Source organism: Phacochoerus africanus, chromosome 4 (genome assembly GCF_016906955.1).
Source record: "Phacochoerus africanus isolate WHEZ1 chromosome 4, ROS_Pafr_v1, whole genome shotgun sequence".
Lineage (NCBI taxonomy): Eukaryota > Metazoa > Chordata > Mammalia > Artiodactyla > Suidae > Phacochoerus > Phacochoerus africanus.
Genome location: NC_062547.1, coordinates 88,341,694 through 88,368,375, shown reverse-complemented (window position 1 = coordinate 88,368,375; position 26,682 = coordinate 88,341,694). Strand labels below are relative to the sequence as shown.

Here is a 26,682-nt window from a genome sequence, read left to right as displayed (position 1 = left end):
ATACAATACAAAAAAGGATAGTCTTCAATAGTGTTGGGAAAACTGGATGTTACATTCATGTAAAAGGATTAAATTGGAGCCTTACCTCATACTCTAAACAAAAGTCAATTCAAAATGGATTAAAGACTTAATTTTAAGACTTACAACTGTAAAACTTCTATAAGAAAATACAAAGGGGGAAAGTGCCATTACCTTGGTCTCAAAAGTTTTTTTTTTTTTTTTTTTGAGTAGACACCAAAACTCACAGGCAACAGAGGCAAAAATCAACAAGCGTAACTACATTAATTAAATCAAAAAAAGTTTCTGTACAGGAAAAAAAATGAAAAAGCAACATTTGGAATGGGAGAAAGTATCTGCAAACCATATATCTGAAAAGGAGTTAATATCCAAAATATATAAGAAGCTCATACATCTCAACAGCAAAAATACAAATGACCCAGTTCAAAAATGGAAAAGGGACCTAAAGAGGCATTTTTCCAAAGACATACAAATTGCCAATAGGTACATGAAAAGATGTTCAGCATTACTAAGCATCAGGAAAATGCAAATCAAAACTGCAATGAGGAAGTTCCCTTGTGGCACAGCAGGTTAAGGATCCAGCATTGTCACTGCAGGGGATAGGTTTGCTGCTATAGAAAGGGTTCGATCCCTGGCCCAGGAACTTCCACATGCCACAGGCACCTCCCCACCCCACCACACCCAAAAAAACACAATGAGATACCACCTCACACTTGTTAAGATGGCAATTACCAAAAAGTCACAAGTGTTGACAAGGACGTGAAGAAAAGGGAACCCTTATACACTGCTGGCAGGAATGTTAATTGGTACAACCATACTGGGAAACAGCATGGAAATTTCTCAAAAATTAAAAATAGACCTACCATATGTTCTAGCAATCCCTCTTATGGGTATATCCAAAGGAAAGAAAAAAATCTCTATCTTAACAAGGAATCTGCACTGTCATGTTCACTGCAGCATTATTCACAGTAGCCAAGAAGATAGAAAAAACTTAAGTGTCCACTGATGGATGAATGGATGTAGAAAATGTGCTGTTTGTGTGTGTTTGTGTATACACATACACAATGGAATATTTGGCCTTTAAAAAGAAGGAAACTCCGCCTTTGGAATGGATAAGCAATGAGATCCTGCTGTGTAGCACTAGGAACTATATCTAGCCACTTATGATGGAGCATGATAATGTGAGAAAAAGAATGTGTGTGTGTAAGAGAGAGAGAGAGACTGGGTCACCTTGCTGTACAGTAGAAAATTGACAGAACACTGTAAATCAGCTATGATGGAAAAAATAAAAATCATTAAAAGTAATAATAAATAAAAAGAAGGAAACTGCCATTTGCAACCACCTGGCAAAACCACCTGGAAGACACAGAGCTAAATGAAATAAGCCAGACAAAGAAAGACAAATACTACATGATCTCACATGTGGAATCTAAAAAAGTTAAATTCATAGTGGCAGAGAGTGAAATAGTAGTTATTAGGAGCTGGGGAGTAGAATGAGTGAAATGGGGAAATGTTGGTCAAATTTTCAGCTGTAAGATGAATAAGTTCTGGAGGCATAATGTAGAATACTGTGACTACAGTTAATAAGAACAGATATTTTTTTTCTTTTTTGGCCTCGGGGAGTTCCTGCGCCAGGGATCAGATCCGAGTCACAGTTGCGACCCATGTCGCAACAGCATCCACAGTAGATCCTTTAACCCATTGTTCCAGACCAGGGATGGAACCTGTGTCATGCCACTGCAGAGAAAGCCGCCCAGTCCCCGTTGTGCTACAGCAGGAACTCCTGTACTGTATGCTTGAAATTTTCTAAGAGAGTAGATCTCAGTGTTCTCATCACACACAAAAAAATATAACTATGTGAGGTGGTGAATGTTAATTATGTTGATTATGGTAATCATTTCACAACGTACACATGTATCAAAACATCACGTTGTGTATCTTAAATATAGACAATTTTTATTTGCCACTGATATCTCAGTAAAGCTGGAAAAAAAAATGATGGGAGATATGAGCATATACACATTTTAACTACATGAAATTTAATGAGCCGATAATTTACAAATATTTCATTCCCTTTTTCAATTTATTCTTTGTTCCTAAATAATGCAGAATATTGAAATTTTCAAAAATAGAGCCTCTGAGAAATCTGTAAGATAAATGTCCCCAAACTGTTCTTCCTAGGGTGGCAAGAGATTTGATAAAATTTGCTCCTTTCCAAAATTAAAAATTACACAAGAGATCTTGAACAATTCATAATCATCTTTCACCTTTACAATTCATATCAAGAAAACCTCAGCCTACCCTCTTATCAACTCAAAATTCAAAATCAATTATTTCAATTCATATAGTATCTTCAAAATAACAAGAATTTCCAAAATAAGTTATAATAGATGGAATTCAGGAGCTCAAATAACTGATTCCTCCACAGCCTCTTTTTGGTCCAGGCCAACATATATTCACCTAAAAGCTAGAATGAGTAAAAGTTAAAATTTAGATAAGTATCTCTGTTGACACTTCTGTTTGCTAAAAGAGCAACTTGAAAAAGAGAGGAGTTCCTGTTGTGGCGCAGTGGAAATGAATCTGACTAGGAACCATGAGGTTGCAGGTTCAATCCCTGGCTTTGTTCAGTAGGTTAAGGATCCAGCATTGTCGTGAGCTGTGGTGTAGGTTGCAAACTCCGCACGGATCCCGCACTGCTGTGGCTGTAGTGTAGGCCGGCAGCTGCAGCTCCAGTTCGATCCTTAGCCTGGGAACTTCCATATGCCGTGGGTTTGGCCCTGAAAAGCAAAAAAAAAAAAAAAAAAAAATTAACAAAAAAAAAAAAAGGAAAAAGAAGCCAAAAAGCTTTTGTGCTACTGAAAGCCAATCAATCACTCTACCTACAGGCAGGACCCATGCCCTTTCTACCTTCTTAAGGAATTTTATTCATGATTGTACTTTTCTCTCTAGAGCAAGTCAATCTCCACTCTCTACTGAAGCTTTCCCATAAACACTTACATGTGGTTAATGTTTCTTCAACCTCAAAAACAAAAAAACTCCTTTTTCCAATTTGCTGTCTTTGGCTCTTCCTCTTCAAAACCAAACTTCCCCAGTTGTAAACATGCTTAGTTTTCATTTCTGTTTTCCCACCCTTTCCTCAACCTATTTCAGTCAGTCTTGGATCTAGGCTCTCCTTTCTCCCTGGACAATCACACAGATATTCTTGGCTTTAATTATCACCTACATGCCAATGTTCACTGAATGTACGCTTCCAGTCAATACCTCTATTCTGAACCCCAGATCTATATAAACTATCAACCCTAAATATCTAATTTGATGTTTCAAATGCACATTTATAATAACATGTTGACAGAACTCATCAGATTCCTGGTCACCCTCCAATTCCTATCAAACATAAATACTCATCAATCTTGCTCCTCTTGTATTTTGCTCTGTCTCAGTGAATGATACCGCCATGCATCTAGTTACAGAAGCCAGAAACTTGGAAGTAATCCTCAATATCGTCTTCTCTACCTCATCCGGGGATTCTCAACTGGAGGCAATTCTGCCCCCCAGGGCACATGTGGCAACATCTGTAGATATTTTCAGTTGTCACAACCAGATATTAGTGGCATCTAGTGAGCTGAAGCCAGGAATTCGGCTAGACATTCTAAGATGCAGAAGACAACCCCTCCATACCAAAGAAAGTTGGTCTAAAATGTCAATGGTGCAGAGGTTTAGATGACCTAATATAGTTTCTCATCAAATCTTATCAATTTCACATCCCCCAACACAGAAGAAACCCATCAATTTCTCTTCATCTTAACTACAGCACCTCCTAATTCAAGGCACCATTACCTTTCACCTACCATACAAGTTCCCTACATCCACACCTGTTCAACTGCTTAAAATGAAGCCAGAGTAGTTTAATTTGTCTTCTTCCTGCTTAAAAAAAAAAAAGCTTTCCAATGTTCTTCAGTAAATGACAGACAAGTCCTTGCACAATTTGCCCGTGTGCCACACTTCAGCCATTCTCTCCCTTATCAACCCACCTCTAGCCACCCTTGCCTTTCAGTTCTGTGCATACTCCATGCTCCTTTCTACCTTCAACTATGCTGTTCCTTCTCTCTAAAGCATTCTCTCTAGCCCCACCCCTCTTTTTTTTTTTTTTTAAAAAAGCTTTTTGAGGCCACACCTGCAGCATATGGAGGTTCCCAGGCTAGGGGTTGAATCAGAGCTACACCTGCCGGCCATAGCCACAGCCATGCAGGATCCAAGCCTTGTCTGTGACCTACACCACAGCTCACGGCAACGCTGGATCCTTAGCCCACTGAGCGAGGCCAGGGATTGAACCCATGTCCTCATGGATCCTAGTCGGGTTCGTTAACTGTTGAGCCACAAAGGGAACTCCCTATCCTCACAACTCTTTCACTAGTTAGCTCCTACTTACACTATTTTAACTTAAACATTACCTCCTCTAGACCAAATAAATAAATAAATTTTCCTTTATAGCACTTATAAATATGTATATAAAATTATAATTTGCATGATTATTTTTAATGGCTCTCCCTCTCATTCTACTATCTGTACATGGCAAAAAGACCAAGTATATTTAGCAAAATGTTGTAGCATGACACTGCAGCATACAGCTAGCACTCAAAAATATTTGTTGAATACTAAAAAAAGGCAGAATCTAATCTACTTGAGTTTCAATTGTCACTTTTATTGCAGGTGACTTCAGGATTCATACCTTTGGCCACAGCAGTGCTTCTGAAATATATACGACCAGTTCAGCTACAACATGTTTTTCTACAATACCAATTAGCTTACAGACGATTGGTAAATAGAACAGTATCAATCTAACGTACTAGCTGGGTTGATTTGTATGCAGAGCTGAAATTGTGCAATTATATATAACCTTAACGAGAAAGAAAACAAACCCTCAGCTTGGCTGCTCACAGGCAGGAGTCCTTTTAGGTCTAAGACAACTAAAAGTAAGCTCTGGCATCCAGAGTTCCCACTCAATAAGCAGACCCCCAGCCTCACACAGCTCTCTGCTACTTTACTTCCTTCTCAGTCTACCTGAACAGCAGCCTCACTGACAGAGCTCAGGGCTCTCCACAAGCCAGCTTATCTTTAACCCTGTATTGTATATTTTTAAATATCCCCTGCAGCATCATCCAACTATGCTAAGCTACCTACCTGGTCTGTCCAAGTCCTTTCTTAAGGTATCAATTATTATTCTTGATAGTGTTCTGGTTACAAAATTGTTTCGGTTTTGCGTAGCGTGCTCCAGCCCTGTCTTCCCATAGCCCTACATTCTTCGTATGCAATTTGCAGAACATATGCAATCTGCAGAACATGGCGTCTTTCAAGAGCACAAACATTATAGCAGAGTTCTCCACAGTTCCAGATAACTCTTGACTAGTTCCTCAATCAGCTTATACACCCAAAATCTGGGTTCCTCATCGCAGTTAACAGTCCAGAATCAAATCATTAAAGTCACTGATATACCTCTCTCCCCCTCCCCTCCTTATCCAATCATTCCGCACCTCTATCAATTTTTCTTATGAATAGTCTCTCACATCTTTTCCACCACCATTCACCATAACTGAAAGCTTCAGCACCTCTCATCTGAAGGAATTTAATAATTAATAGCCTTCAAGGTAAATCATTTATCTTCCAGGCCCTCTTTATTCCAAACCAAACTCCACTACACTGCAAGAACTATCTTCCCGAAAATGCAAATCAAATTGTGCTAGTCCTCTACTCAAAAATCCTCAATGGCATTCTACCGTACATTCAAGGCCTCAAACTACTGTTCCACTTTTATTTCTCAATGAACCTCCTACTCATTTACAATGCAGCAGAGAAATAGAAGTAAACCATACAAACTGCTGAGCGCACTCTGGCAAAGAAAGACACTCAGTAAATATTAGCTACTACTGTCATAGATTACCTGATATTACAGTCAGTTCTAAGAATGTCATAGCCCTACCCTTGACTTTAAGCATCTTAAGTTTCTCCTCTTTATACTATTAGAGATAAGGGTCAAATCTTGGTTGTGTCACTTACTAGCTTCAGCAAGTTATTTAGCTTTCTGAGCCTCAGTAAAATTAAGATAATATCCATGTCATGGGATTGTTGAAAAGACTAATGACATAATACATGTAGAATGTCTAGAAGAGAAATCAGTAAATGTTAGTTTTCTTTAAAAAGTGTTCACTTGAAAAATGAACACAGAACTACTTGCCTACTTTCTCCCACAACTAGGCAAAAAGAGAGCAGCACTCAAAGAAATTAGTTTAAGAACAAAATCTTATCTTTATCCCTTGAGATAAGTGCTTACGCCAAAAACATAGGATTTAAGAGAATCTTTTTCTATGCTACTAATTACTAAAGAACAACTTATTGATACGCAACAATATCAGATGACTTATACTTACTAGTGTTAATTGTTATTAAATTTACTGAGACTCAATATATACCTAATCCATATGCAGAACTAGTAGTTAGTCAGTTCTAATAGTTTATTATAAACATATAAACACATGCAAAAAGAGAGCCTTAAGACTCATGAATAATATATTTCATAAAAAATAGGCCTACCTTCAGAGTTCCTGTTGTGGCTCAGCAGAAATGAATCTGACTAGTATCCATGAGGACATAGGTTCAATCCCTGGCCTCGTTCAGTGGGTTAAGGATCCAGCACTGCAGTGAGCTGTGGTGTAGGTCACAAATGTGCCTCAGATCTGGTGTTGCTGTGGCTATGGTGTAGACCAGCAGCTACAGCTCCAATTCGACTCCTAGCCTAGAAACCTCCATATGCCGCGAGTGCGGCCCTAAAAAGACAAAAAAAAAGGGGGGTCTACTGCATACATATATCAAAAATCCACATACAGTAAAAGATTATTATATCCTCATTCAAAGAATTGATCTGATTTGATTTACACCGCAGGCTTTCACAATATAGCATTATGAGAGTTTCCTTAAAATGAGAAAGCAAAGACAAGACAAAGAATTGTGGGGGGCAGGAGGGTACCAAAACATCCCAACTTAGTCTTTTTACATTTTTACTTTGCTTTTTCCTCCCTCACACTGGTATTGCCTGAATGCTTTTCCTACTTCATAATAAGAAAAAAATAAGAGCTTTTTTTCATAAATAGTGCTGGGACAACTAGACCAAGAGCAAGAAATGAACTTAAATCCCTACTTCACATAATATATAAAAATTAACTCAAAATGGATCAAAGACCTAAATCTAAGAGCTAACACCATAAAACTCTTGAAATAATATAAAGGCATTAACTTTTGTGACCCTGGATTTTTTTTTTTTTTTTTTTGTCTTTTTGCCATTTCTTGGGCTGCTCCCGAGGCATATGGAGGTTCCCAGGCTAGGGGTCTAATTGGAGCTGTAGCCACCGGCCTACGCCACAGCCACAACAACGCAGGATCCGAGCCACGTCTGCAACCCACACCACAGCTCATGGCAACGCCAGATCCTTAACCCACTGAGCAAGGGCAGGGGTCGAACCCGTAACCTCATGGTTCCTAGTCGGATTTGTTAACCACTGCACCACGACAGGAACTCTGTGACCCTGGATTAAGCAAAGCTTTCTTAGATATGACACCAAAAGCTCAAGCAACCAAAGAAAAACAAATAAATTGGACTTCTTTAAAGAACACCATCAAGAAAGTAAAAAGATAAGCCACAGAATGGAAGAATAATCTGCAAATTAAACATCTGATGAAAGTACAATATTCAAAACATATAGAGAACTCTTATAACAATTAAAAAAAAAAGCCCAATTGAAAAATGGGCAAAGGATCTGAACAGACAGTTCTGCAAACACAAATGGCCAACACACAAATGAAAAGATGATCAACATCATTAGTCATTAGGGAAATGCAAACCAAAATCACAATGAGATCACACCAACTAGGATGTCTATAATCAGAAAGACAAACAATAACAAATGTTGGCAAGGATGTGGAAAAATTGGAACACTCATCCACTGCTAGTACAAATATAAAATAGTGTAGCCACTTTAGAAAAAAATGATGAGGCAATTCCTCAGAAAGTTATATACAGACCTACCACATAACTTAGTAATTTTATCCTTGGTTAAAGACTCAAGAGAAATGAAAACATGTACAAAAACCTGTACACAGATATTCACATCATTATTCAGAACAGTCAAAAGTGGAAACAGCCCAAAAATCCATCAACTGAAGAATGCATAAATAAAATATGGCAATGGGGTATTACTCAGCTATAAAAAGGAATAAAGAACTGAGTATTGCTATGACATGGATGAATGCTGAAAACATGCTAAGTGAAAGAACCAAGACCCATATGGTGTATGATTCCATTTATATGAAATGTTCAGAACACACAAATCCATAGTGATAAAAAATCAATTAGTGGTTGCCCGAGACTGGGGGTGTCGGGGAGAGATGAGAAAGCAACTGCTATTGGATACAAGATGTCTTTGGGGGTTGATGAAAATGTACTGGGATTAGCAGTAATGGCTGCACAACCTTGTGGATATAATAAAAGCCACTAAGTCATACACTTCATAAGAGCGAATTTTTTAAGAGTGGATTTCATGATATAATACACCTCAATTAAAGAAAAAAGGAACAATAGCAGAACAAAAAGCAGCACAACTAAGGAATGAAGCAAATGCTCCTTTCTGACCCAATATTTCATATACACTCACTATGTTGCAGACCTATGCTGGCTGCTAGGACCCCTGAGATGAGTAAAACAAAGTCAATATACTCTCTTCAGCTCATTCTCCTTAGCCTACAAATGTCATACCTCTCAAGAGTAAAGCAGATTTGAAAATGCAAAAACAACGATTATAAGCCACAGACAATTCAAGAGAATGCAGATATTTACATCATACACTCTTCTAAGTTACCCAGAATTTTTTTTCTAGGTTTCACTAAAGACAGGGCTGGAGAAGTGATATGCTTCTGATACTAGTGTTAAATAACGTAATTGTTCTCCAGTGCTAATAGCATTTTCTGAGAATTATTATTTAAATAGCTTCATTTCATTTACTTGAAATTTTTTATAAACAATGTTTCTGATATATTTTTCTTGATCAAATCACTTTGAAAGTATTACTTTCTCACTGACTTTTAGATTCTCTATTTTTGACATTAAAAACCTCATAATAGGGAGTTCCCACTGTGGCACAGCAGAAACGAATCCTCCTAGGATCCATGAGGATGAGGGTTTGATCCCTGGCCCATGTTGCTGTGGCTGTGGGGTAGGCCGGCACCTGTAGCTCCAACATGAACCCTAGCCTGGGAACTTCGGGTATGCCATGGGTATGGCCCTGAAAAGCCAAAAAAAAAAAAGCCTCATAATAAACACAAATATCCCAAAAGTAGATGCTTTTTAATACAAAATCTATGTGAAAACTTATTTGTCTGTAATAAATCTACACAACAACAGAATTCTCTAAACTAAGAAATATGTTTTAGGCTCTAATCCCAGATTTTTATGAATCAGAGAAAACCTGATATTCTGATAAGAATGCTACGTTTCCATAAAAGAACTACTCACAAAAATCAAAGAATCAAATTTAGAGAGAAAAGTGTGTTGAATAGTACTTTACACAGTGCAAAAAAAAAAAAAAAAAGGTCATGTTCCACTTAACCTAAGAAATTAGATATTTCTGACCATTTTAATATGCTATATTAACTTCCCAAAAGATAAAACTTAAATCTAGATTATAATTACCTTATCTTTGGCCTCAGGCAGTGTAATTTCTCTAGGTTCTATAAATGGTATTTCTCGAAAATGTGGAACACATCTGACTGTGTCTGGTACATAGTGTGTATGAAACAATGGCGGCATTGAGTATCTTCTTTCACCTGATAAAGGCACTATGTGGTTAACTACAGTTGGCTCTTGGTGGGGTGAATGGAAACGCTGCCGTTTACCATCAAGAGGAAGATTCTTTTCATCGCTTAATCTCCTGAAAACAAGCAATATACCTTAGTGATTAAAAATATAACTTTCTGGTAACAAATAAAAGACTATTTAAAATATAAAAATAACATGACAATACTGACTTTTTTCAGCAAGGCCACATGATTAGCTCTAAATGAATCTTAAAATACTTTTGCAGCACAAGAGATGTCTTAGAAAACACTTTAGAAAAATATGTAATAATGTGTACTGTTAAAAACAACAAACCACATACATATATTAGCTAGTCTCCTGCATTTGAACTAACACGATATTTCATATCAGCACTGAAAACTTGACAAGAAAACTTTTATAGAATCGTTAACAATAAAAGATCTAAACTGTAATATAAGGAGGATATCATTAAGTGAACTGAATGCCACATATAAAAAAGGGCTCTTTGAGTCCACTTATGTTCTGGTTAATCAGTAACACCAAATTAAGAGATAGTAACTTTCTTAAAAAGCTTCAAAGACACTGTACAACTAAAGAAATTTGAGACTGAATCGTATTTCAGATAACAGCATTGTATTAATGCTAAATTTCTTGGGCATGACTGATGTTATTTTTGCTTATACAAAGAGATTATCTTTATTCTTAGGAGGAATGTACTCATGTGCTTTGGGGTAAAGTGAAATGATGCCAACAATCTTTCATACGTTTCAGAAAAAAGTAGAGGTAGGAAAGGAAAGAGGCGAATAAAGCAAATCTAGCAGAACTTTGAAAAATCTAGGAAAACCAAATATAAGTGTTCATTCTACTATTCTTCAAATTTTGGAGGAGGCTTAAAATTTTTCAAAATAAAAAGGGGAAAATACTTTAAAAGGAATTATTTGTTGGGAAATAGGGTATTTATTTCATTGATACATTAAGTTGTTTATGCCACACGAAATTATCCAACTTATTTTAAACTCCAAAATTTTATGGGTCATGGCCACTTGAAGGTTATATTTTCTCTTGGGATTACATCAATGCTTCTCTCCTTGACCCACAAAATAACTGGAACTCCTCCTACTCAAACATAAAGGTTATATAGTGCCAAAAACTTAAGTTTGTATTTAATGTTACTTTTAAAACAAAATTTAGAGCTTTATATACTCAATGTCTTTTATGAAGAAGGTCAATTTTAGTTTTAAAAATACAGGGAGTTCTGGGGTTTCCAACATGGCTCAGTGGTTAACGACCCCAACTAGTATCCATGAGGACATGGGTCTGATCTATGGCCTTGCTCAGGGGGTTAAGGATCCACCGTTCCCATGAGCTGTGGTGTAGGTCACAGACACTGCTCAAATCCAGCATTGCTGTATCTGTGGCAAAGGCTGGTAGCTACAGCTCTGATTTGACCCCTAACCTGGGAACCTCCATGAGCCACAGGTTCGGCCCTAAAAAGACAAGGAAAAAAAAAAAAAATACAGGGAATTCCTTGGCGGCCTAGCAATTAAACCATCTGGCATTGTCACTGCTGTGGCTTAGGTCACTATTGTGAGGCAGGTTCAATCCCTAGTCCAGGAACTTTTTCATGTTGCCAGGGCAGCCAAAAATAATAAAGGAGTTCCTGCTGTGGCACAGATGATTAAGGATTCAGCACTGTCTCTGTGGTGGTACAGGTTCCATCCCTGGTCTGGCACAGTGGGTTAAGGATCCAGCATTGCCACAACTGTGAAATAGGCCACATCTGCAGCTCAGATTCGATCCCTAGCCTGGGAACTTTCATATGCCATGAGTGTGACCCTCCCTACACCCCAAAAGATAAAATAATAATAAATATAAATGAAAAGACGTATAACTAATGGAATTTATTTTCCTTGATGTTTCACAAATGGGCTATCATGGCAATTTATAAAAAAAATAAAAATTTGAATAAAATCAATACTTTAAGCATTAATATACAGTTTTCCACAATGACAACTCTGATGAACAATTCACAACACAGTGCTTCTAAGTATGGGATCTAGATCTGGACCACCAGGGTTCAAATCCCAGCTATGCTACTTCTACCTAAATAACCAGTTCATTACTTCTGTGTGCTTCATCCAGCTTTCTCCTCAACACAAGAAGGGTGAGAGAATTCACCTGATAAAGTGTTGCAAAACTTAGTCAACTCATTATTTGCAAAGACCTTAGAATAATGCCTACTACATATGTAAGTGATTGGTAATTCTTAGCTAGTGTTACTTCTAATTTGACATAAAAGTTGTGGAATGTTATATAGGCTTTAAATAGCAGTATCTTGCAATATTGCCAAATCTTATTTTATCAGTCACCCCTAAAGTTCTGTCATAATCACACTGTGATAATTCAATTTCTTTCAATCAAAGTGGTTAAAATTGTTTCCTGACTTTTCTACGGAAAGCTTTATATCATGTGGAAATTTTCACTATAATATTTACCACAGAAACTTACTGGTGTAAGATAAATCAAATAGTAAGCTTTACTAAAAAGAAGCTGTTATAGGCTGAATTATGTCCTCTCAAATCCATATGTTTAAGTCTTAACCACTAGTACTTTAAAATGTGACTGTATTTGGACATGGGTCCTTTAAAGAAGTAATTAAGTTAACATGGGGTTATTAGAGTAAGCCCTAATCCAATATATAACTAGTGTCCTCAGAAGAACAGATTAGGACACAGAAAACACAGACAGAGGGATGACCATATGAGAACACAGAGAGAAGGCAGCCATCTATAAGCTAAAGAGGGAGGCCTCAGTGGAAATCAAACCTGCCAACACCTTGACCTTGGACTTCTAGCCACCAGAATTGTGAGAAAATAAATTTCTATTGTTTAGGCTACCCATTCTTTTCTACTTTGTTATGGGAGCCCTAGCAAACAGATACACAAACCCATCTGACTTAGTTAAAAATCTCAGTTAAGAGTAGTTATATGATGATAGTTATCCCTAAAAATGTCTAAATACTTAGAAGTTTTAAAATTCTATTTCAGGACTGGTAACCTAAGTCCAAGAAAACAAAATTCAGGGCACAGTGTCTATTCAACTTTAATACAAGATACATTGTTAAACAGTTCCTCAAAATACAAATTTTTCCTTTAAAATATGTAAGGAATACTTACTTCCTCCCTCGAAATAATGGGGAAGCTGAGGTCTGTATTGGACTGACATTTCCATATGTCAACTGCTGTAATGACACAGCTCTAGACAAGCTACCAAAAACAAAGAAAAAACAATAATAGTACACATTTTTCCTTAAAAACAAAAAACTAATTTCAGAAAAACTAAACAGTTCACCGATCCAAAGAAAATAAAACATGATCACATTTTCTCTAACGCCAAATGTTTCACTTAAAAAGGATTTGTGTCACATAGAAAAATGAAATTTACAAATGATATAAGCCAAAATAACACTATACTTACTCTGTATTTTGAAAGTTGAACTGTGCATCTATAAGCTGCTGGTGTGAATAAGGACTTGGTGACAGGGTGAAGAAGGTATTATGTTGTTGATGGTTTGGAGTAAAAGGCGGGCGACCCAAAATTGAGTTTGGGAACATGCTCTTGTTCACGAAAAGTGAACATGTATTCTTCTACCTGGAATAGTTTTAAAAAATAACTTGTTATAGCTTAAAGACATTGAGGTCGTTGAAAATAAGTTATTAATTTGTTATTTAATAAACAATTAGTTATCAAGTTAGGGATTTCATTTGCAAAGTTATTTTTTATGAAGTTTAAATAGATCTCCTCAGTCACACCCTAAATAACAAAAAAATTTCTAATAACGAATTTTAAATCTATTATTAACCATATTATTCAAAGCATAATAAAATTCATGCAAGTTTCTAATTTTATGATGAATTTATCCTACTAAGTTTACCTTAGTATCAAGAAATCTTTTAGAAATCAAGTTAACACCACTATACACTGATAATAAAAAGAGACCACCTAATACAGATACTTAATGAAATCATACAATTTCTTACATGTATTCTCAATCTAGTTTATTCAAAGGTAGAAGCCAACATATGACAACCTGATTCCCAGGACTGAGACCCTACAGATGTGATCAAACATGGAAAAACATTTGTATCGTCTAATAACTATGCATAAAATTCTGAGATTCCCCTCAAAGTCTAAATAACTTATTAAAAAAATTCAAATAAAAGAGCTTATTCCATAGAAATGGGGAAAACCTATATATAAAACAATCAGAATTGTTCACTGCCCCAGGAAGGAGACTACATATTTACTGTTTGCAATGACTGACACCTAAAGGCTGTAAATGTAAAAAGAGTAGGTTAAGAAAAAAGCTGAAAATCATTATTAAGTAAAGGCTACCAAGTGAAAATAGGATCTCCAGCCTACACTCCCAATTCGGGCAACTAGAAAACTCAACTATGGAATAATGGAAAAAGAAATCATATAATACAATAATGAAAGAAACTATAGCATAGTAAAAGTCATTCATCAAGAAAAATTTAAGCCTGCTAGCAACCTACAATGAAGTCTACTACTGAATCCATGCACACAGAGGCTTCCAATTTAGATTTTTAGTTAGAAAACAGGCATACATGAATCACCAGAAGTTAAAATTTTTCAAAATTAAAAAAAAAAATTTAAAGGTCTAAGAATTAACAGTAACAACACCTAGAACAAATGAAAACTAAGGAAAAAAAACTCCATAGTTAATGAAAAAACACTGCATAAGTAAAATAAGAATGTGCAGTTTAAAAAGCAGAAAGGGCTCTTGGAAATCACATAACTGAAAGCAGAAATATCCAGCAGGTTAAGGATCCAGTGTTGCCATGAGCTGTGGTGTAGGTTGCAGATGCGCCTCAGATACTGCATTGCTGTGGTTGTGGTGTAGGCCGGCGGCTGCAGCTCCAATTAGACCCCTAGCCTGGGAACCTCCATATGCTGTGGGGACAGCCCTAAAAAAAACAAAAAAAAACAAAAACAACAACAACAACAAAAAATATATATATATATATATCCAGCAGAAAGCTAAAAGATAACAATGAGGAAGGAACAAAAAGGAAAAATAATTGGTGGGGACAGACAGAAGGCTCAACATTAGAAGAAAATATAAGAGAACCAAATGATGTGATACAGCATCCAAGACAACAGAAGCCCCAGGAAGAATGGAGAAAACACAGAGAAGGAAATTACCAAGTAAATAAAACAAGAAAATGTCCAGGACTGAAGAACACCAATTCTTAGATTGAAAGGACTCGAGGAGTATAAAGCACAATTTAAAATCTATATAATGAAATAATAAATAATATATATACATACACATATATAAAAGCATATTACAGTGAAATTTCAGAATATCAAGAGGCTTATAAATATTAGAGAAAGAAAATGTTATAAACAAAGGGATGGTAGTTAAAATGGCTTTGGCCCTCTCAAGAACAGTGGAAATAAGACAAGGAAGTAAGTGCCTTTAAGGCTCTGAAGGAAATACTTTCAAGCTATAATTCTATACCCAGCTATGCTATCAGTGCAAAAGGAAAATTAAAAACATTTTGAAACATGCAAGTTATCAGAAAAAGAAAATATGGGCTCTAGGAAAAGGGAGATCTGATGCAGGGCAGAGACAAACTAAACTCCCCAGGATGACAATAAAGGGAAGCTAACAGCTAAAAAAAACACATAGAGAGAGGGTTTCAAGAAGATATCCAAGGAGGAAAAAAAATTAACTGGTAGATTACCTGATATATATGACCATACAGAAAAGTTTGGCTAATAGAGCTGAAATAATTATAAGAAGAAAAATGCACAAAGTTAAACATAGATTACGAAACTACAGAAAAAACACACTCGAAAGGTCATACCTTGGTTCTCTCAATAATATGAACATTGAAAATACTGATTTAGGAGTTCCCATGGCGCAGCATAAACAAATCCGACTAGGAACCATGAGGTTGCGGGTTCGATCCCTGCCCTTGCTCAGTGGGTTAACGATCCGGCGTTGCTGTGAGCTGTGGTGTAGGTTGCAGACGTGGCTCGGATCCAGCGTTGCTGTGGCTCTGGCGTAGGCTGGTGGCTACAGCTCCGATTCGACCCCTAGCCTGGGAACCTCCATATGCCGCGGGAAGCGGCCCAAGAAAATGGCAAAAAAACAAAGGAAAAAAAAATAGTAAGAAGACCTAAATAGACAATTCTCCAAAGATAGATAAATGGCCAAAAAGCACATGAAAACATGCTTAACATCACTAATTATTAGAGAAATGCAAATCAAAACTAAAATGAAGTATCACTTCACACCAGTCAGAATGGCCATCATCAAAAATTCTACAGACAATAAATGCTGAAGAGTGTGGAGAAAAGGAAACCTTCCTACACTGTTGGTGGGAACGTAAACTGGTGCAGCCACTATGGAAAACAGTATGGAGTTTTCTTAAAAGACTAAATACAGAACTACCATATGATCTAGCAATCCCACTCTGCACAAAACTTTCATTCAAAAAGATACATGTGGAGTTCCGGTGGTGGCTCAGTGGTTAACGAAACCGACTAGGAACCATGAGGTTGTAAGTTCAATCCCTGGCCTTGACCAGTGCGTTAAGGAGCCGGTGTTACCGTGAGCTGTGGTATAGGATGCAGACATGACCCGGATCTGGCGTTGCTGTGGCTGTGGCATAGGCCGGCAGCTATAGCTCCGATTTGACCCCTAGCCTGGGAACTTCCATGTGCCGTGGGTGCGGCCCTAGAAAAGACAAAAAGAAAAAAAAAAGATACATGCACCCCTATGTTCACTACAGTACTATTCACAATAGCCAAGACATGGAAACAACCTAAATATCCAAATTTAGGACAGATAAATGGGTTAAGATGAATGGATTAAGAAGATGTGGTGCATATACACAATGGAATACTATTCAGCAATTAAAAAAAAGCAAAATGCCATTTGCAGCAACACCAATAGAACTGGAGATTCTTATACTAAGTGAAGTAATTCAGAAAGAGAAAGACAAATACCAATTGATATCATTTATATATGGAATATAAAATACAGCACGTGGAGTTCCCATCGTGGCACAGCAGAAATGAATCCAACTAGGAACCATGAGGTTGGTGGTTTGATCCCTGGCCTTGCTCAGTGGGTTAAGGATCCGGGCATTGCCCTGAGCTGTGGTGTAGGTCGCAGATGTGGCTCATATCCCACATTGCTGTGGCTGTGGTGTAGGCTGGCAACTGCAGCTCAGATTGGACCCCTAGCCTGGGAACCTCCATATGCTGCAGCTATGGCCCTAAAAAAGACAAAAGACAAAAAAATAAAATAAAATACAGCACAAATGAACCTATCTACAGAAAGGAAACAAACCCATGGACATCGAGAATAGACTTGTGATCGTCAAGGGGAAGGGAGTGGGATGGACTGGGAGTTTAGGGTTAGTAGATGTAAACTATTACATTTAGAGTGGATAAGCAATGTGGTCCTGTTGTATAGGATAGGGAACTCTATCCAATCATGTGTGATGAAACATGACAGAAGATAATGTGAGAAAAAGAATGTGTGTATATATATATATATTTATATATGAATGACTGGGACACTGTGGTACAGCAGCAGCTGACAGAACATTGTAATCTACTGTAACAAAAAAAATTTTTTTTTTTAACTCCCTGGAAAGGATTTCCCTTGTAGCACAGCAGGTTACAGATGCAACATCACTAGCATCACTGCAGCAGAGAGATCTCTGGCCCAGGAACTCCCACCTGCCACAGACAATGACACCCCCCTCCCCAACCTGCAAAAAAAAAAAAAAAAAAGATTCCCTGAAAAGTGGAATAGCCCTAGTATTAAAATCAGAACTGTAGTGACTAAATCAATTTATCTTTATCCACTCACTTTGTCCGAATTCTTTGAACTACTACAGTCATTTCCAAAATGCAAAAAGTCTAATTCCTAAATCCATCGGACCCGCTGTCAAATCACCTACAGGAAAAAAGATATTTTTTTCCAAGAATTAGAGCCCTTGGAGTTCCCGTCGTGGCGCAGTGGTTAACAAATCCGACTTGGAACCATGAGGTTGCAGGTTCGATCCCTGGCCTTGCTCAGTGGGTTAAGGATCTGGTGTTGCCCTGAGCTGTGGTGTAGGTTGCAGACGCGGCTGGGATCCCACGTTGCTGTGGCTCTGGCGTGTCTACAGCTCCGATTAGACCCCTAGCCTGGGAAACTCCATATGTCGAGGGTGCGGCCCAAGAAATGGCAAAAAGTCAAAAAAAAAAAAAAAGAATTAGAGCCCTTGATCCCTGGCTTGGGGAAACTTCCACAAGCCCTAACGCGGCCAAAAAAAAAAGAGAATTAGATTCCATTCAAGTGTTAAAAAATAATCAAGCCACATGACTCCAAAGGACATTTCTTAATTAACTGAAAATGCTCTCTTTCACATGGAGCATTTTCTGATCAGACAAAATTGAGACTATTCACAACAACAAAGTAATATTACTATTACTAGCTATTAAGCAGTACATATTAAGAGCCTTCTGGCTGTTAAGGCCATGTGAAAAGCCTTGTGGTAATAAAGCATACAATATGAGGGGATTTACAAGAGTAGCTGTAGTTACAAACACACATACTTGGTCTTCAATAATCATCTTTCCAAACAAAACCATATACCACACATTTGTTAAGTTGCCAATTTAGCTTGACTTTTAGTTTCTCTTTCGTGTTCACTCTTTCAGTATACCAATAAAAATAAACAACTGCTATTTTAAACAAAGAGCTGAGAGACCTCAAACAAGGCAGGGATCCGGGATAATCCAGAATTTGTGAGACACATAAACTCCTCCTGTTCTAGCCTACAAAGAGAGATGAAGAGCCTATCTATAAAGGCTGAACGGGGCAAAAATAAAGGGGTTAAACAACAATCGGACGGCGTCCTAACCTGTGCATTTTCCCCATAAAACTAAGAACTGAGGCAATTTCACAACCGTTTAATGAAGTCTTAAATTTTAAAGGACCGATCCAGATATTTACCTTAGTTCCTCACCACCCTTTCAAACACCATGCAGGGTCCCAAGACAATCTTCTTCGTTCGGTCCTAGACTGAGAGCGGGGTGCGAGAAAGGAAAACGAGTGAAAAACGTAAATGAGTTCCTAAGATTCTTCAGAAAGTATAGAAGCCTGGGGACCGCCCATACGACTAGGATACCTCCCACGCCAAACAGTACAGTTTCAGAAAAAGTTCCCGGCGTCCCGCCCCCCACCCGAGCCTACAAGGTTGCTTTCCTCTTTGAAACCTCCTAACTCACAAGCGTTCTACGGGCACCGCCCGTCCAGGAGCCTCACGGCAGGAGCAGCGACGGCCCGGCGCGCTCGGTCGCAGCTTTCCGCCCGAGCCAGTAGTGGCCCGCGTGGGGTGGCTAGGCCCGGCTGCGGATCCGGATTGCGATCTAAATTCCGGGCTCGGCGGTCGGGGAGAAGCGACCCAAGAAAAGGCAGGGCCAAAAAGGGTGTGGGAGCTAGGGGGCAAGATACGGAAGACCAAAAAGTCGCCGAAAAAAGCGGCGTAGAAAGCCCCTTCGGAAACACCCGGAAGACCGTCCTGACCCCGGATGGAAACAGCGAGCAGGGAGAGAGAGGTCATACTTCCGGTAGTCGCCTCGCTCGCTCGCTCCCGGGAACTCTTTGCTCGAGTGCGCAGGTGCACAGATGCCGGGATTCTAGCTGCCAGAATAGGCGGCTCGGCAGCTGCGAGCGCGAGTACTGGAAGGGCTGGGACAGCCCAGGAGCTTCGCTTCACCTCACTGCCCCAAGCTCACAATGTGATAATCATTTTTTACCGGTCTTTCCTGTCTCTGCCGGTTGACTCCTCCATGGAGATTTCCTGGCCAAGTTTTCCCTTACCCTTCTGCACTGACCAATATTAAGCTTTACTTGTTTTTTCCCCATTAATAAACTGAGAACTACTTGAGAATAAACATGCCTTATTCATCTATAAAGCCCAGACTCAGCTCCCTGCCCGTTAATGACTAACATTCGCTAATTCCACAAATATTTAATATTTCTTCTTGAGTGAGCTTTAATAGTTGTGAAGATATCTAAGTTGTTGAATTTATTCATGGAAATCTGTTAACGATATTCCTTTACTGTCTTTTTTAAATCTATAGCATCTCATTCCCTCATTCCTGGTATTTGTAATTTGTGTCTTTTCTTCTTGTCAATCTGACAAAAGGCATATTTACTGATTTCAGATCTCAAAGTCAGCTTTTGTGTGCATAGATTTCCTTTTTCTTTTCTCTTGTGTTGATTTCTGCTATTATGTTTGCTTCCTTATGCTTTTTTTTTTGTCTTTTTTTTTTTAGGGCTGCACCCGAGGCACATGGAGGTTACCAGGCTAGGAGTCTAATCAGAGCTGTTGCTGCTAGCCTACACCAGAGCCACAGCAAGGCCAGATCCCAGCCATGTCTGCCACCTACACCATAGCTCATGGCAACACTGGATCCTTAACCCACTGAGTGAGGCCAGGGATCGAACCCACAACCTCATGGTTCTTAGTCGGATCTGCCTCCACTGCACCACGACGGGAACTCCTTCTGCTTTTTTTTTTTATTTTTGAAGTTTTAAAAATTAATTTTCCAGTTTCTTGGAAACTGAGGTCATTGATCTGAAATGTTTCTTCTTTGTAATACAAGCATTTAGTGGTATAAGTTTCCCTCAAAGTACTGTGTTAGCTGCATCTCCCAGATTTTAATATGTTGTGTTGTCATTTTACTTAATTTCAGAATACTTTCTAATTTCCCTATAGTTTTTTTCCTTGATCTGTGGTTTATTTATGTGTTACTTAGTCTCCAAGTATCAGATTTTCAAGATATTTCTGTTGATTTCTAACTTAATCCCATTATCATCAAAGAACATACTTCATAAAATTTGAATTATTTTAAATTTATTGAGACTTGTTCTGTTGCTCTGTCTTGGTAAATATTCAGTGTATATTTAAAATAAATGTATATTCTGCAGCTGTTGGGTTAAATGCTCTACAAATGTCAATCACATCACATTGCCTGATTTATATTTCTTCAAATGTAAATCCTGTGAAGGATTTAGAACACACTTACTGATTTTCTGTCTACTTATTGTATTAATTGTTAAGAAAGGAGTGCTGAAATCCCTGATTATAATTATGGGTTTTTCTAGTTCATTTTGCTGTTCTATCAGTTCTTGCTTCATGAATTGTGAAGCTTTGCTGTTAGTTGCATAACATTTAGAATTATTCTATTATTTAGGTGAATTTATCCTTAATTAAATTGAATATTAAAATTATTTTGTCATTATGAAATGATCCACTTTATAAATGACCCCCTTTTTTCCTTGTAATACTTTTTGGCCTAATTGTACTCCATCTGATGTTAATATAGTACCTCCGGCTTTCTTTTTTAGTAGTAACATGGTTTATTTTTAATTCCAATGCTACAAAAGTCCTCCAGGAAATTGAAGGGGGGTATATACTTCCCAGTTCTGGAAGGTCAGCACTACTTTGATACCCAAACTCAAGATGTTACAAGAAAAGAAAACCACAGGCCAATAGCCTCATAAACATAAATGCAACAATTCTTAACAAAATTCTAGCTATTCATGTTCTACAATGTATAAAAAAGATAATACAATATGACCAAATAAGGGCTTATCCCAGAAATGCTAGGCTGAATTAACATTGAAAAATCAAACAATATATTTCACTATTGACTAAGACTGAGAAAGAAAAACTGTATGAGGTACAGCCACTATGGAGAACAGTTTGGAGATACCTTAGAAATCTATACATAGAACTTCCATATGACCCTGCAATCCCACTCTTGGGCATCTATCCGGACAAAACTCTACTTAAAAGAGACACGTGCACCCGCATGTTCGTTGCAGCACTATTCACAATAGCCAAGACATGGAAACAACCCAAATGTCCATCGACAGATGATTGGATTTGGAAGAGGTGGTATATATACACAATGGAATACTACTCAGCCATAAAAAAGAATGACATAATGCCATTTGCAGCAACATGGATGGAACTAGAGAATCTCATCCTGAGTGAAATGAGCCAGAAAGACAAAGACAAATACCATATGATATCACTCATAACTGGAATCTAATATCCAGCACAAAGGAACATCTCCTCAGAAAAGAAAATCATGGACTTGGAGAAGAGACTTGCAGCTGCCTGATGGGAGGGGGAGGGCAAGGGAGTGGGAGGGAGCGGGAGCTTGGGCTTATCAGACACAACTTAGAATAGATTTACAAGGAGATCCTGCTGAATAGCATTGAGAACTATGTCTAGATACTCATGTTGCAACAGAAGAAAGGGTGGGGGAAAAATGTAATTGTAATGAATACATGTAAGGATAATCTGACCCCCTTGCTGTACAGTGGGAAAATAAAAAAAAAAGAAATTAAAGAAAAGGTTTTTTCACAAAAAAATAAAAATAAAAAAATTAAAAAAAAAAGAAAAACTGTATGATTGTCTCCTCCCCTAGCACAGTGTTGACCCCTGCTGCACTTAACCCCCAGCTTTGGGACAGAGTCAAGGAAGAATGACAGCAGAAAGGGACTTGAAGTTTTTGATGACGTGGTTTTTGTGATTGTCAACTTTATATGTGGCATATGATTGACATCATGAGCTCTTCTGTGATGTGGAGTCATCTATAATTTCTAGATTTGGATGTGGTAATGTGGAATAGAATAGAGAGATGGATAAAAATAGGACCACTGTTCTATGTTGTATCTGTTATATGCAATCTCATCTGCGGCATCTTGGGGATGGAGTAGTAAACAAAATTACCACAGTCCCTACTCTCATGTAGCTTACAGGGGCAGAGAGAATAACCTTGACAAATTCAGAAAACAAAAATTCAGGAGTTCCCATTGTGGTTCAGTGGTAACAAATCTTTGAGGATTCAGTCCCTGGCCCTGCTCAGTAAGGTAAGGATCCAGCATTGCCGTGAGCTGTGGTATAGGTCAAAGACTCAGATCTGGCATGGCTGTGGTGTAGGCCAGCAGCTGCAGCTCTGATTAGACCCCTAGCCTGGGAGCTTTCATATGCCTAGGGTACAGCCCTAAAAAGACAGACAGACAGAAAAAAAGAAAGAAGGGAGGGAAGAAGGAAAGGAGGAAGGGAAGGAAAGAAGAAAGAAAAAGAAAGAAAACAAAAATTTAATTTTAATGGTGAGAACCAAGAAAAGGAAAATACATGTTGCTATAAGAGCAAATAACCAGGGAATCTAATCTATGGTGGAGGGCAAGATGACTAAGGCTGTGCCCTAATCAGACCTCCTGTATGGGGAGCATAGTTGACTGACAACCCAGATGCTGCCTCTCTGGATCTACCACCTCATTTTGGGATTGAGGCCATGCCCCTGAGCTGCACCTGTGACGGAGCACAGCAGAGATGCTCTAGCCCACCCATTCCTGCAGGACAGAGGATCCCTCTAATGGGCACTTCTGGCTTGGGAACTCTGCTTTTGTGTAGCCAAAACGTTCTAAGAAGAGTGCTGTGGTCTTTTTCTACCCAATTCTCCTTCCTTCTCCTTCTATGGATGTCACACTTGCATTAGAACCTGAGGCTTTCCTTGCCTACTCATGCTTTCTCCCTTTTATCTTCTACAGGGATCTCCCCTAATAAATCTCTTGCATGTCTAATCCTGTCTTGGCACTCACTTCTTGGAGGATCTGAACTAACACAGAAGCTTTCCCTGAGAAAATGCCATTTACACTGAGACCTAAAGGAGTAGAAGTTGGATTAAAATGTGAGGGAAGAAAGAGAACAGCCCTAAGTTAGACAGGAGCTTGGCACAGTGCCTGGCACATGGTTAGTGGTCAACAGATGTTGCTTCACCAAATGGAATGCAAAGTGCTTTATGTAGGGCATGTAATGATTCCTCATAAACAATTTTACAAAGGGAGCTCTATTGTTATCCCTGTTTCACAAATGACAAAAAGGAGGATCAGAGTTGTAAAGTAACTTGCCTAAGGTCAGGTAGTAATTGAAAAGTACAGCTAGGATACAAACTTCGATTTGTTTGTTTCCAAGCCTGTTATTTTTAACTGCTTAACTATCAAGTTATACTGGCCACTTCAGAGGAGTTGAAAATGGGCTTTAAGAAGAAAATGCCGCGAGTTTCCGTGGTAGTGCAGTGGAAACAACCCGACTAGGAACCATGAGGTTATGGGTTTGATCCATGGCCTCACCCAGTGGGTTAAAGATCTGGTGTTGCTGTGAGCTGTGATGTAGGTCACAGACACGGCTCGGATCTGGCATTGCTGTGGCTGTGGTGTAGGCTGGCAGCAACAGCTCTGATTCAACCCCTAGCCTGGGAACGTCCATATGCCATAGGTGCAGCCCTAAAAGGACAAAAGACAAAAGACAAAAAAAAAAGAAAGAAAGAAAAAAGAAAAGAAAATGCCTATAATTTTGAAAAATTCATAATCCATGCAAAGGCTACTGCCTCTTCTAAAAACAGGGTAAGAGACATCATGAATTATCCTGGTGATGTGTATGTATGAAAGTCATGAAATAACTGGATAGGATTTCATCAGTGGAGTCCATGTTGTAAGCAGAATACACTAATTAGAGAAACAGAAGGTTGAAAGTAATCCTAGAAAGTTCTTCTTAAAGCCATGCTATATGGATGGAGTTCCCTGATGGTTCAGTGGGTTAAGCACTGTCACTGCTGTGGCACAGGTTCAGTCCTTGGCCTGGGAACTTGCGCATGCCGCAGGCCAAAAAAATAATAAAGTAACGCTACATGGAGATACATAAATGTGCTTCTAATTAGGAAGGAGTAACTGAAACCAAGAGATACATGATAGAGTTAGATAATTATTATAGTATTAAAACTCTTAGCTCCTGCCATGGTACAGTGGGTCAAGAATCCTACTGCAGCGGCTCGGGTTATTGAGGAGTTGGGGTTTGATCCCCAGCCTATGCTTTGGGATAAAGGATTCGACTTTGCATCTCAGATTCAATCCCTAGCCTGGGAACTTCCATATGCTGCAGGTGCAGCTGTAACATTTTAAAAAACAAAAACAAAAAAATATTAAAAAACTCTTCAAACTTGTCATTGTCTCACTACCCAGTGTGATCCTCTACATGTCATGGGAATACTTTCAAAAGTGCCTGCTTTTGAGTGCAACTTGAGAATATATACTGATTATTGAATTGAACACTATTCTTGGGAATTCAAAATACACTACTCCATCATCCTGCCTCTAATGCATTTATTGTAGAACAGTCTCAGTGAATGTAGAGTATGAAAACTAAAATGAAGTTGAGCAATTATCACCGCTCCTCATTTCACACGTAAGAAAACAATGGATGTGTTAAAGATATAATAGGAAATAAATTAATATGTACTAAATCATTTTAAGGATATCAGCATGAAATTCAACTTAGATTATTGCCTGAGACTAGAACAATCAAGGAAGGCAACTGCAAATTCTACACAAATACACTGTAAATGGAGTTTAGTATTCATTCACATGGATTGAGCCCTTGGAAATTTCAAGTTGAAATTACTGGCATAGGTCTCATACCTTCAAAAATTACTATAGTAAAATATAAATTAGAGTAGCAATTTGCTCAGAATGATAAATGACTGATTTAGTAGGGAGGGGGGTTAATGGATTCTATTGCTTTCTATGATTATAAAAGTAATGAAGGCTTATTGGAGAAATTTTAGGAAATGCAGAAATATATTAAGGAGGAAGTAAAACATTAAAATTGATGGAATACAATATAACTAAATTCTATGGCCTGAAAGCTGGCTTTTAAAACACTAATTTTATAAAGACAAAAATAAGAATTAAATGTCTGAAGTTCCCGTTGTGGCTCAATGGTAATGAACCTGACTAGTATCCATGAGGATGTGGGTTTCAACCCTGGCCTTGCCCAGTGGGTTAAGGATCCGGCGTTGCTGTGAGCTGTGGTATCTGTTGCAGACATGGTTTGGATTCCACATTTCTGTGGCTGTGATGTAGGCTGGCATCAACCCCTAGCCTTGGAACTTCCATATGCCACAGGTGTGGCCCTAAAAAGCAAAAAAATAAATAACAAATAAATAATAAACAAATGAAATAAAATAAATGCCAATCGAAATCTCAATTTTCATCATCATCATTGATTAACAGATATGAATCAATATGGCCCAGATTAATATCATAGTCTTTTATTGCTATGAACACTAAAGAACCAAACAGCCTAAAACAATATTCAAAGTAAAAGATAAATTCTGTGAATAGAAGAGTAATTGACTAGCCAATGAGGATCTAAAAAATCTTTCTTTGTGGTAGGTTCCAAATAACTTGTTAGAATAACTACAGTTAAATGAGTCAATTAGACCCCCCCAAAAAAACTATTCTTTTTCTCATTGACTCAATAGTCATTTTTAAAATAGCATCTGATTTTTTTCCAACCTGAGTCCTGAAATTATAGGAATATGTAGACTTTTCAAGGTTACATAAAGGTTAGCAAATTCTAAGGAGGTGTAAACGAGTAAAATCAATATCACAAACACTTCTTCACATAGTTCCATCACTAAGGATTTGTTTCACATTTACTCTCTTGATCTTGTTTCCTCTCCACACACCCTGGGCCCACCCCCAGGGAAGGTTTCACTCCCTAAGTTTGTTCATTCACTTAATCAGTTATTCAGTCAATCAATAAATATTTATTGAGCACCCATTATCTGCCAGATTTTCTTCTAGAGAAATAGTTACACCCAGAATGTCACTATTTGGGAGG

General features: G+C 38.1%; 1 protein-coding gene across 3 annotated transcripts in view; it reads right to left on the bottom strand.

The window, feature by feature from the left end:
- The window catches only part of TENT2 (terminal nucleotidyltransferase 2), a 57,876-nt gene extending 38,358 nt beyond the window's left edge, over positions 1-19,518 (bottom strand). The window contains exons 1-5 of one of the 3 annotated variants that reach the window (XM_047778178.1): positions 19,202-19,518; positions 18,927-18,995; positions 13,358-13,531; positions 13,057-13,146; positions 9,755-9,992 (exon numbers count right to left, since the gene is read on the bottom strand). In XM_047778178.1, coding sequence (XP_047634134.1) covers positions 9,755-9,992; positions 13,057-13,146; positions 13,358-13,494 — 465 coding nt within the window. In that variant the 5' untranslated portion in view covers positions 13,495-13,531; positions 18,927-18,995; positions 19,202-19,518. The remainder of the gene's footprint in view (positions 1-9,754; positions 9,993-13,056; positions 13,147-13,357; positions 13,532-18,926; positions 18,996-19,201) is intronic. The other 2 variants (XM_047778179.1, XM_047778181.1) reach the window with 2 other exon arrangements.
- Positions 19,519-26,682: the final 7,164 nt, after the last annotated feature.